Consider the following 12,904-nt stretch of genomic DNA (forward strand, 5'->3'; position numbering starts at 1 on the left):
CCGTAGAATACTAGAGATTCCCTGTGCTCTTATGAAAGGCTTGCTGTGTTTCAGTGAAAGTAATGTCATGCATTGCTCCCATGTTAGCTTCATAATTGTTGACTTGCTGCCAGTAATCTGAATTGAGCTCTGTCATACCTTTGTTTAAATTTATTTAAATTTTCTCCTTTTTGGGCTATAGCACATCAATGACTCTGCCCCTGAAGTGAGAGATGCTGCTTTTGAAGCACTGGGAACTGCTTTGAAAGTGGTTGGTGAGAAAGCAGTAAACCCTTTTCTAGCTGATGTGGACAAACTCAAACTTGATAGGGTAAGTTAATAACATGGGCTGGATGATAGTGAAGGAGGAGGACTCTTGCCTTTTTTGGCTTATTTTTATGAATTGGAAAATATGTATTTGGGGGAAGAAAGAGCAGGGTGAGAGAACTGCTCCAAGGAAATCCTCCTTAGGATTTGACCATCTCGGTCAAATTTATTCATGGATAGAGGTGGCTAGATGGCATGGTGGATATGATGGGGTTCAGACTCTGGGAGCCTCTTTGAATCTTCCCACTTAATCTGGCTTTTATCTCTCAAATCTAATCTTCCCGTTTGTGTTCCGGCAGTCTCTGGAAGCCCGTGGATTTTTCATTATCATTCTGCTCAGGTCTCTGTTGCATCCTCACCCTTGATCCCATCAAAACCCCACTCCCCTGGCTGCCGACCACTCCCATCAAGATCTCCATTCATTCCCATCCTGCCCCTCTCAAGTTCTCTGGATTGCCCCACCTGCTTCCCACCCAAACCCTCCCTGGTCTGTTATCTCCTGATGGTTTCCAGCCTTTGACCTTCCTTGGATTCCCTCCTTGGACTTCTCCTCAATACCCTCCCTAGACCCCTCCTCCCATCACCCTGGACTGACAGACACCACCCCACCCCCCACCCCACCCCCCAATCCTTCCTACAGTCTTTTCTGTATCTAGTTCCCTCTCACCTCCATGAAGGTTCTCAGATTCAGTCCAGCTCAGACTCTGTCAGCTGGGATTCTGTCTGGCCTGTTTGTGAGTACAAGCCTTACAAATGCTTAGGCTCCATAAGAGCTGACCCAAGGTGGTGAAGCTTTAATAAGCTTTGTTTTCTTTGGCTTTAAGAAGGCTTGAGTCGAATTCATTGGAGCATAGCCTGGACTGTTGGTATTTTGGGGTCCCCAGCACCCCTCACCTCATCAGATAGAGCACTGACCCCATAAATCTCAGATGTTTATGAGCTTTGTGACCTTGGGCAATTCACTGACTTCTGTTTGCCCAGTTTTCTTTACCTGTAAAGCAGGCATAAAAATGCCCACAAGGCCTGACCTTCCAGGGTTGTTCTGAAGATAAAATGAGATCTTTGTTTGTAAAGTGCTTTACCAAATATACAGTGTAAATGCTGGCTGTTGTTTTCCAACATGCTTATGTGCCTACTATATGTGTGGCCCTGAGGATGCGAAGACCAAAATTCAAACTACCCTTGGCTCAAGGAACTTCATTTTACTGTGAGAAACACCATGTACACTGAGTAATTGATATCAGCTAACAAGGTGGTGGTTGGGCGTTGTGGAATGGACTCCGACGGGAGGCACCATTTGAAGCCACCTCAGCTGCTTTCTCTCTGCCCCCCGTAAGTCTCCTTCTCCCGTTTGTAAGCTCCTTCTAGAGCCTCCACTTTGAGGAAGAGCTGTACCGTCGGTGCAGTGCCCACAGCATATGCTGTGGTTATGCAGATGTATTTCCAGAGCTGGATGGCAAAATATACCAAACTATTCAGGCACCAGGAAGCCAGTTCCACCGCGGTAACAAGGAAGTTCATGCTCATCACCCGCTGGGGGCACCACCCCCCCAGCCTTCTTTTCTGCAGGCCTGCCCACAAACAAGCTCCTCCCGCTCGCACTCCCACCAGCTGCTCTGCCTCACTCGCTTTCTGGGCTCCGTGTAACTCAGGCTCTATCACAGCAGTCTGCTGGCACAGCTCAGAGCAGGTCACTGGGCTCATCGATGGGTAGGAAGGACCGTCCCATTCCAGAGCAGCCGAGTACCGAGCCCTGTGGAGCCTTCCCGCTCCCCTTTCAGCTCCCTCTTATAGGCTGTCTTCTTCCATTAAAACCTAAGGTCCTTGGGGAGCTGGGGGGTGGGGGAGGTGGCTTTCATCTTTTGTTTTAATTCCAAGTACTTAGCACTTAGGACTTGATGAACGTGAGTCAGATTGACTCTGAGGACTTAAGTGTTTCTTCTAGAAGGAAATCGAATGAAGCAGTGTGTTCTCTTTTCCAGTCTGGCTGGGCCTTGTAAATGTGGTTCTTAGGAAGAGCTCTCTGTGGCAGATACGGGCTGTAGAATCTGCATCTTCGGTAGGCAGTAACGTAGCATGTGATTTTTAACATCTTGTAGAACTTGACTGAGAAATATCTCCTAATAGGTTTATCTTCCTTTGGTACCAGAGGTTGTAGGTGTGTTAGATACAGATTCCATGCACAGACTTGTTGATGTTCATCCACTACCACCTATGTGGTTTCAGGTTGAAAGGGAGCAGTCTTCTCTTGGAATTCTTAAACAATCGATGTCCAGAGCTGTCTTATCAAATCATAGAGTTGTACGGCTTATCTCCTAAACTTGAGTTTGATGACTTCGGTGTCAATCTTACTCCCCAGATCAAAGAATGTTCAGAGAAAGTAGAGCTGGTGTATGGCAAAAAAGCAGGAACCACAGGGGATAAAAGAGAGTCCAAAGCACTTCCTGGGAAAACTGTTGCTTCAGGAGCTGCAGGAGATAAGGATGTGAAAGATGCTGCAGCACCCAAATCAGGACCCATGAAAAAGGCACCTGCCGCTAAGGTAAGTCAGCAAGCATGAGAATGTCTAAGACATGAATCTTTTATCATCAAAGGTGGGAGCACTGGGATGGTGTATTGCCTCAGTCAGAAGGACCTCTGACCCAAGAGTCACAGGAAAGGCGCTGCCTTGCATTGGCAGAGTTTCCTCACCTGGGAGAGCCTTAGACAAAAGGCATCCCAGATCTAGGCCCTATCCCTTGGGTATCAGTTCAGTTCCTCCATCCAAAATATGTTGTCTCTAAAGAAGAAGATGCCCTCCACCAACAAATGTGACTATCAGCTGTGTTACCAAGGACAAAAATTACCTGTAGAAAGGGAGGTGTCCAACAATCCTCCTGATGTGTTGCTGCTTCAGACTGTCTCACTTGAGTGCTCACTCTTGTACTTCAAAACCAGACCAAAAACATCTGCAGTGTTGTGTTCAGTTCTGGGAGCCGCAGCTAGAGAAGGATGTTGATGGACCAGAAAGGATTCGGAGGAGGATAGCCAGGAGAGTGAAAGTCAGTCCTTGGGATAAGCTGAAAGAAACCATGGATAGCTAAACCAGGGGTGGAAAAGAGAAAACTTAAGGGTGAGGGGCAGGGTTTGTAAGGGAGCTAAGAGGACCCTGTTCAAGATTTGGGGGCCCATCATGTAAAATTGGAGGTAGCCATTCTGTTGGACCCCAAGGAAAAGAACTAGGATCATCAGTGGGAAGTTACACAAGGCAGAATTAGGGTTAATGTTGGGGAAACTCGCTAACAATTAGAACTGTCCAAAAGTGAAGTGGGAACTCCTTTGAGAGACAGCAATTTCGACTGAGTGAAGAGGAGGTTGGAAGCTGTGTGGCTAAAAGTTGATTGAACAAGGAGGAAAGGCATGTTTGGGAGGTTTGAGGAGGAAGGGGAAGGTTTTGAATAACTTCTCTGAAGACCAAGGGAATTAGGAATAGAAGAACTACCTTGGGCCCAAGTGAGGTAGGGAATACCGTGAATTCATAATATACCCATTTGGCGTGATTGTTAGACTGGTCCCAAGGTCTGCTCAGCAGCCTGTGAATAGGGCAGGACGAGTCCAGTAGTGTGAAGCTAAAGGATCCAAGAGGAGAGGACAGTGGAGACTTAGAATGGCAAACTATAGTGTCCAGATTGGAAACGGAGGAAAGTGGAACCAGAGCCGAGATAATGCCCCAAGAAAGTACTAAGGTGGGAGGGATGGGATCCTGGTTGGGATGGGTAGAACACAGCTGCTGTGACTTGAGTGGGTAGCATGTTTTGAGGAAGTAGATTTCATAGGAGTACAGGTAATGGAGTGATGGAAGCCTCCAGAGATTGTTGGACATGATGTCTTAGAGAATTCCATGGGGTGGGCAGAGGTTAGGTGGCTCACCCAGAGTCATACTCCCTCTGTGGTCACAGTAGCATTGTGGAACCTACCCTCCTGAAGCATGAGCAGCGTGTGGCCTCCTTCAGAGCTAGGTAGTATTGGTTCTGCCTACAGCAAGCTCTTTGCCAGAGCAGAACTGAGTCATCAAAGCCTGTTAAATGGTCTTTCCAAAATTAGTCCCACTTGTAGGAAGTTCACCTTGCTATAGAGGTCATCCTCGTAGTCCTATACCTTCATAGTCATCTTGGATTCTTCCCTTTTCTTTTACTCCATCTCTCCAGTGAGAAATTAATGCTCAGTTTTCTCTTCTCACTTTCTTACTGGTCTCCCTGTAAGTCTGTCCCTTCTCCAATCCATCTTCCAAGTTATCTTCCTAAGGGACTGCTATAATCATATCATTCCTTCCTCAAAAATTTTTCAGTGGTAGCTGATCACCTACTAAAGTATCAGCTTTGGTATTCAAGGCCCTTCACTACATCCCCTATTCTCATCCTGCTCTCTTCATCATCCCCAAGCCTGGAATTGGTTCGTTTCATCCTTTCTTACTCTCTGTCTCTGTGTCCTTGCCTTTTTCCAAAGCCCAGCTCTGATGCTTCTTCTAGGAAGCTTTCTCTGATACCTTCCTCCCATTCTAGATGAAAGTGTTCTCCCTCAGATTTTTCCTAGCGTTTTGCCAGGATCTCTCCCTTTATAGTTATTTCACATTGTTTTATATCAGAGCCATTTGTATACTTGTTTTTTCCATCTCCCCCCTCCTGGTACTCTTTCCCCCCAATTTGATTCTTAAATCCCTGAGAGTAGAACTGATGACCTGTCTTTGTAAGCTAAGCACTTAGTTTAGTGTCCTACCCCTAGCTTGTGACTCATTAATGTTGGCTTGAATTGAATATGCATTTTCCACAAGTGAATTGTGGACAGAGAGGGAATTCTAGCCTTTCTGCATTTTTAGCATTTTGACTTGATGATAATGACCATGTTTGAAGATTCATCGAAATGGAGTGGACTTGCTTGGTGAATGTATTTGTCTTTAAAGTAGGAGGGTGTGACCAATGAGTCACATTAAACTGTGGGTCTGGATTTTGACTGTGATGGTGAAGGTTCTGAATCCTGTGGCTAATTGCTTTCCTTTTTTTTTTTTTTTTTTTTTTTTTTTTTAGGCTAGTGGACCACCTAAGAAGGGAAAACCAACTGCAGCTGGAGCTACTGGGGGTGCTGGATCTAAGAACAAGAAAGGCTCAGACGTCAAAGAGATTGTGGAGCCTGAGCTTTCGGTAGGGATGGCCCCTGTGCCCCTGAGACAGAGAGGGGGGCTCAGAGAATTGAGACTTCAGAATCACACTGGGATCTTTCTTCCTTTGATTCATGAATCCTGCATCTCTTGGCTTATTGGGAATGGGCCAGTGATGGCACTCCAACGACATCCCAGCTCACTAGAGCCCATGTGACCGCTGTCCTGTTTGGGATTGCCTGGGCCCCTTTGAGCTCCCTCCATTGGGTGCCTCTGATACCTCCTAATCCTGTTGGGTTTGGTGTCTTCCAGGTAGAAGTATGTGAGGAGAAAGCTTCAGTCGTCCTTCCGTCTACCTGCCTCCAGCTGCTTGATAGCAGTAACTGGAAAGAACGACTGGCGTGCATGGAGGAGTTCCAGAAGGTGAGCAGCAAGAAAGAACCTTGCGCTGATACCATGGGACTCTCGTGCCAACGTGGGCCGCTGCCTTAGGCTTCCCAGCATGAGAGTTGTCGGGTGCACTCTGCCCTGTGACCTTGTGGGGTCTGTTGGAGCATTCTCCTGTGCTTCCCACCCCACGAGCTTTCTTTCATGTGAAGGTGCTCAGTCATTCAGTTGAAGTGAACACACTTTGTCATCTTCTCATCCTTTTTATTGATTCCATTTATTTGTACAATCTATCCTTCTTCCTGCCACCCAGAGAGCTGTCCTTCCTGACAGATTTTTTTTTGAAAAGGAAAATAAGCAGTCCAGCGAAACTGTCGGTGACCATGCATGCAGTGCTGTGCACCCCTAGCTCTCCACGTCTGCATTGAAGGGAGAGAGAGATTGTTTTGGGGGCCCAACTTGGTGGTTCTGATTACATGGCAGGACATTGGGGTTTGGGGCTTTGGTCGTGTTTATTCCTTTCCATTCCCATTTTTGTAATCATTGTGTGTTTTATTTTCTGGTTCTGCCTGCTTCGCTGGGCAATAGTGGATAGAAATTTTCCCCTGCTTTTCTGAATTTGTTTCTTATGGCACAGTGATATTCTGCCATATAGGCATCTTCTTTATTAGCAGTTCTGTGCTACCACACAAAGTGCTGCTGTGAACTTTGTGGCCTTGTGTGGGACCTTTCTTTCTGTCTTTCACCTCTGTGGCTTATAGATTAGCAGGGTCTTCTCTGGGTCACAGACTGGACATTTCTGCTTATTAAAAGCTTGTTAGTGGTAAATCGCTTTTCAGAATGGTCAGGCCGCTTCACCGCTCCCCTGGTAGTTAGGGTGCCCTGCCAGCGTCACCTCTGCTCACGGTGGCTAATCTGCTGGGTGTGAGGCGAAACCTCGGTTGTTTTGATTTAGATTTTGCTTAATAATTAGGGGTTTGAGCAGTGTTTCCTAGGACTGTTCAGTTTTTATTCTTTTGAGAACTGTATAAATGAGCTTTCCCTCCCTGTTCCTGTTTCCCTTTTTTAATGTCATTCTGATGTATCGAAAGAATAGAAAATTTCGAAAGAGATTTGAAAATAATGGAAGGTTTCCTCATTTTAGGGGAGGGATATAGTTTAGCTGACTTTATTATTTACTAAATTAAGTAGCTACCAAGTCTTAAAGTAACATGAGAGAAGTGGAGAGAACACTAGACTTTGGGAGTCTTAGAAAAATGACATCCTCTGGGCCTCAGTTTGCTCGTCTGCAGAATGTAATGTCTGCCCTCCCTGTGTCATAAGGTTTACGTCAGGCATCACAGTAGCGTAGCATAATTCTCTGAGGAAAGCGTTTTAAAGCTGAAAAAAAGAGCTTCTCATGGCTAATTGCTCTTTTCTGACCCTTTTTTGTTTTTTCAACTCTTAAGGCTGTAGAACTAATGGACCGCACTGAAATGCCATGCCAGGCACTGGTGAGGATGTTGGCTAAGAAGCCAGGATGGAAGGAAACCAACTTTCAGGTATCTTGCATTTTTCCTTTTTTTAATGGAGAACAGCATGTTTTCATCAACAGATCTCCTTGCCTGTTGCTGCACAGTAAAGGCCGGATGCACTTAACGTGGTCTCTGTCGGTTGGCAGCGTCTCAGCTTCACTTGGGCGGGGCACAGGGCTTTTGTTGGCTCTTTGGTTAGGTGTGATCTGCTGACCTTAGGTAGATAGAAAGGAAATGAGAATGTCCTCACTTTGTTAAAATAAGCCAGTGAGAAATGTGGGTGTGTGCGGTTTGTACAAGTGCTTGTTTGTAAGTCACTTGTTGGGGAATCTGAAGCACATTTTCCATAGAAAGTGTTATGGTTGAAGGGCACATGCCACAATAAAAACATCCAGCACATAATGTGGCAGAGCACAGAACCAGCAGTGCTAGTCCTAGGCGCAGGGAGCCCTGTCAGCTGGGAATCTCCAGCTCCACGTCCTTTCATTTTACTCCCCCTCGTTGGGCCCCTTTCCAGCCTTCCCCTCCCCAAGCTTGCTCTTGCTCTGTCCTTCCCCCACCCTGACAGCCCAACTCCCATTCCTTCCTCTCTGTCAGCATTAACTTGGTGTTAGGAAGACAGTCTGAGGGATTCAAATGGGAACTCAGCTTGCCAGGAACTGAGTTCTTTAACCCTCTCTGAGGGAGCTGCATTTTTCTGTTTATTAACTTAAGTGGGGCTCTAACGATCCAAGTGTCAAGTTGTATAAACTTTTCAAATGTAGCTGATATGAAGAAAGCTTTTCTGATGGTAGGAATGACCAGGCCCCAGGTCAGCTCAACAAGTTGTCTTCTGTTCAGTGTCTCATCCTCCTCTTCCCTTCAAGGCCCTTCTCGTACGATAGCTAGTACTCTCCTTAACCCTCACATTTACTTTGTACTTAACTTGTCTGTGTATATGCTGCATATCCCTTCTTCCCTCCATCCCCATAAGCTCCTTGAGGTCAGGGACTATTTCACTTTTATCTTTACGTCCCCATCTTCTACCACCCTTTCTTATACATGCTTATGGAAGTGAATTCCGAAATTCTCAAATCTATCTAAAAGTCCCTGTGTTTTCACAGTGGCTTCCATTGTAGGCAGGGCTCTGGTAGGAGGAGTAGGGCCTGTAGTGTGGCCATTGAATGCTTTAGGGAGTGCTCCTACTGCCAGATCTAAGAAAGCACATTTTAACTTAGAAACTTTGTGAGTGAAGTATTACAAAGGGATATCTTGTGGTGCTTTGGCATTTTTTCCTCTTTACTCTCCAGTAGGGTTACCATGTGTAACTCCTTTTCCCTTGGCCCCTCTCCCTGGTGAACCCTTTGCTTCTGATTTGGCCACACTGACCTGCACAGCCCAGAGACCCTTTGGCTCAACTTTTTGCCTCCGTGGTGTTTCTCCTCAGGTGATGCAGATGAAGCTTCACATTGTTGCTTTGGTTGCTCAGAAGGGAAATTTTTCCAAAACTTCAGCTCAGGTTGTCCTGGATGGTCTTGTGGATAAAATTGGAGATGTGAAATGTGGCAGCAATGCAAAGGAGGCTCTAACATCGATTGCAGAAGCGTGTCTGCTCCCATGGACAGCTGAGCAGGTCCGTGACAATGGTTTCTTTCCCTCTATTTCATTCATTTTCACTGATGAAGCTCGTTCCCCTCTCTCAAACCCCATACCTCAGTGCTGCAGATTCTTTTGGCTTCGGAAGAGGATGATATTAACCCCTTTGGAGTGATCTGACTTAGTCTGTGACCTTGAGAAAGTTGCTCAGTGAGTCACTGAGGGGAGTGGACAGACATAGGCGAATGGGAGTGAATTCTCTGCTCGCAGAATTCCCATCTAGCCTCAGCGTGAGGCAAGTAGCAGAGTTTGAAGAGCCAAGGTTTGGATGCAGAGACACAGGACTTCAGTGTGGGCTTTCTTTGTGTCTGTCTAGTTAGGTGCCTTCTTGGGCAGATGAGCTAAATGATTGCCAGCATTCTCTCAAGCCCGACATCTCTGCTCCTTTTCAGTGCCACTGTGAAGGAAGAGAGTGTTGGGCCTCCAGCAGTGATTCTGTGCTATGTAGGACAGGGCTATGCTGCATGTAATTCCTTTTGCTTTATCATCACTTGGTGTGTATTCTTTATTTGTAATGCTTCTGTAATGGAGAGAAAAAAATAGAGATTTGTGTTTTTCTCTTTCAGGTCATGTCAATGGCTTTCTCACAGAAAAACCCCAAAAATCAGTCAGAAACTTTAAACTGGCTAGCCAATGCAATAAAGGAATTTGGTTTTTCTGGGTAAGTCTCAGAAGAGAAGGAAACTGGAAGCTAATAAGTTGGTTTTTTTCCTCCATCTTATTATTGCCTGTGACTGATTTTTTGAATGTAGCAACCCTACCCACCAGAACAAAACTAGCTTCTTGGAATTAAAAAAGCACATCCTCACATCTCTCCCTTGAATTTGAATATGAACTGCCACGGCTCACTAAGTCTTGACATTGCAGTAACCCTGTTATTTTACTCTCTTACGTGTCTTCGAGAGTGGAGTAGAGTATGTTAAATGTCCACAGGAATATCGAAACTCCCTCCCCTCCCTTCCTCTCTCTCTGTCTCCCTCCCTCCCTCCCCTGTCTGTTGAAAGTTTGTGAATGTGTTCTTTGGAGTGGTTTATTTCCTCTCTTTTTATAGCCGTAGTGGTAGAGTAGTCAATGACCTTCTGTTCCCACAGAATCTCTTGGGTTATTTTGAATGTTCACTGTTCTCTTTTCTAGGTTAAATGTCAAAGCTTTCATTAGCAATGTGAAGACAGCTCTTGCTGCTACAAATCCAGTGAGTACTTAACAGAAAATGGCAGTGACGTGGGCAGGCTCTTGGTGTTTATTCTGCGTTTTTTTATTTATATCTATACATACGTACATATACACACATACATGTATCCTTTCTGCCTTGTCTTGTAGGCTGTGAGAACCTCTGCCATCACCCTACTTGGGGTAATGTATCTATATGTGGGCCCTTCTTTGCGAATGTTCTTTGAGGATGAGAAAACAGCCCTCCTCTCCCAGATAGATGCAGAGTTTGAAAAGGTAAGAGTTCCATAAGCTGTACATTTCTCCAACTGATGGGCTCGGAAATGTTCTTTCAGATCGTTGGTTTTAGGATTACTACTTTTAATAGCAGTATGTCTTTAATTAAAGTTGCTTAGTATTAGCCAGGGTCTCTGTGTATCAGATTGTAGGCACTGGAGAAATAACTGAAAAATGAGAGCCTCACAGAACAGAAGGATCGTTGCTGGTAGCGCAGAATACGATGTGCGTTCCCCAGTAATCTGCCCACTTCTCTGCCTTGAGACAGACTAAAATTTCCATGTGCCTATTTAAGTTTTACACATGCACTGCTCCTTCATTTCTCCAGTTCTCTGCCATCAGGTTCTTTGCCTTAACTCAGTTTATTTCTTCTGCCTGCACAAGGGCCCATTCCATCCCATCTTCGCCAAGAACTTGGCCCCTCCATCCTGCCCATTCTTACTGGTCTCCACTCCCTCTCTGTCTCTTGATTGCTCCCCTCCTGCTTACAAAGACACCCATGGCTCCCCCATCCTCCAAAAGCCTTCATAGGATCCTCCTGTCCCTGTAGCTCTCCTCCTCATGGCTACACTCACTGCAGAGACTGTCTACAACAGGTGTTTCCACTTCCTTTCCTTTCACTCCTTTTTAATGTTCTACAGTTTGGCTTCCAGCCTCATCATTCACTAACTTGACTGTCTCCAAAATGACAAATGATCTCTTAATGTCCTTTTTCTGTCTATCTTCTTGACCTCCGTGTAACCTTTAAATAATAATAAAAAATAGTGATAATTGTAGTAGCAGCTAGTATTTTTATATAGGGCCTGCTATGGGCTGGGCACTTTGCTAAGCACTTTTATAATTATTATCTCATTTAATCACAACAACCCTGGGAGGTAATTGCTGTTATAAGCCTCATTTTACAGTTGAGGAAACTGAGGCAAACAGAAGTTAAGTGAATTGCCCAAGGACACACAGCTGTTAAGTGTCCAAGGCTGGATTTGAACTCAGGTCTTCTTGACTCCAAGTCCAGCACTCTATTCACTGCATTACTCTCTGTCTTACAGAACAGAATCAGAATTTGGAAGATGGAAGAGACCATCAGTTCTTATTCCTTAAATTTGCATAGGAGTAAATTGTTCAGGAGAAGAGGACAAGAACCTTAGCATCCTGATTTCCCACCTCATGTTCCTGGTGTAAACCGGGCATAGTGCTAAGCAGTGGGGACACAAAGGGGCAAAATCAGTCCTTGCTCCCAGGAGCTCATAGTCTCATGAGACAAACAGCACAACAACTGTACAAATGAGATGGGATCAACTGGAGATGATCTCACAACAACACTGAGACTAAGGAGCACTGGGAAAGGCTGATTACAAGAAAGGTGACTTTATCTTAGACCTAAAGGGAGGCAGTGAAACCCAGAGACAGAGAAGAAGCAGGAGAGAGCTCGAGGAATGGGGGGTGGTCCGTCAAAGTGCCTGATATGGGGACGTTGAGTATCTTGTTCAAGCGACCCTCAGGACACCAACATCATTGAACTGCAGGATATGTAAGAGGGAATAAGGTGTTAAAAAAAACTGGAAGGTTAGGGAGAGGCCAGGCTGTGAGTGGCTCTCAAAGCCAAAGAGAGGATTCTGCCTTTGATCCTGGGGGTCATACCAATCTACCGGAGTTGATTAAATGAAGGAGAAGAGGGTGACATGGCTCAGATCTGGCCTTTAGGAAGATTCATTTTACAACTGAGTGTAGAATGGACTGCACCATAGTGAGCCGAACCACCAGGCTGTTACAGTAGTCTAGGCCTGAGCTAATGAAGGCTGTACCAGGATGGGGGCAGTATCAGAAAGGGATGAGGCACATACAAAAGGTTTTATGAAATTAGGAATGACACGATGTGGCAACTGATTGGCTATTGTGAGTGAAGGCGAGTTGAGGATGATGCTTTGGCTTCGAGTTTGGGAAAATGATAGTGCCCTTAACAGTAGTGGGCAAGTTAAGAAGAGAGAGGGTTTTAGAGAAAAGACAAGAAGTTCCATTTTGGACATGCTGAGTTTCACATGTCTCTCAAACATACAGGTTGATATGTCCAGTAGGCAGTTGGAAATATAAAAGATTAAGAGAAAGATTAGTGATAGATAAATTGATCTGAGAATCATCTCTACAGAGATGAGAATAGAATCTGTAGGAGTGGATGAGATCTCACATAGTATAGAGGGAGAAGAGAAGAGAACCTTGGACAACCTTTGGGGACACCCATGGTTATTGGGCATGAGGAGAAGGAGTGTCGTGAAACCCAGGAGAGAAGAGACTAATTGGCAGAGCCAGAGGCAGCAAGGCAGCGCAGTGCAGAGTGCTGGGCCTGAAGCCTGAAGACTTGTATTCCAATCTGGCCTCAGACGCTAATTATGTGACCCTGGGCTAGTCAATTAATCTGCTTGTCTTCGTATCCTCATCTGTAAAATGAGGATAAAAATAGTGCATCTACTGATGTCTGTAAAACTGT

At 45.4% G+C, this 12,904-nt stretch overlaps 1 protein-coding gene across 1 annotated transcript in view; it reads left to right on the forward strand.

Moving 5' to 3' along the window:
* Positions 1-12,904, forward strand: part of CKAP5 (cytoskeleton associated protein 5) — a 67,265-nt gene that overhangs the window by 21,889 nt on the left and 32,472 nt on the right. The window contains exons 12-20 of the mRNA XM_072617613.1: positions 182-310; positions 2,666-2,848; positions 5,370-5,483; positions 5,753-5,863; positions 7,276-7,368; positions 8,768-8,953; positions 9,543-9,637; positions 10,111-10,168; positions 10,297-10,422. Coding sequence (XP_072473714.1) covers positions 182-310; positions 2,666-2,848; positions 5,370-5,483; positions 5,753-5,863; positions 7,276-7,368; positions 8,768-8,953; positions 9,543-9,637; positions 10,111-10,168; positions 10,297-10,422 — 1,095 coding nt within the window. The remainder of the gene's footprint in view (positions 1-181; positions 311-2,665; positions 2,849-5,369; positions 5,484-5,752; positions 5,864-7,275; positions 7,369-8,767; positions 8,954-9,542; positions 9,638-10,110; positions 10,169-10,296; positions 10,423-12,904) is intronic.

This window comes from Notamacropus eugenii, chromosome 6 (assembly GCF_028372415.1).
Source record: "Notamacropus eugenii isolate mMacEug1 chromosome 6, mMacEug1.pri_v2, whole genome shotgun sequence".
NCBI classification, from domain to species: domain Eukaryota; kingdom Metazoa; phylum Chordata; class Mammalia; order Diprotodontia; family Macropodidae; genus Notamacropus; species Notamacropus eugenii.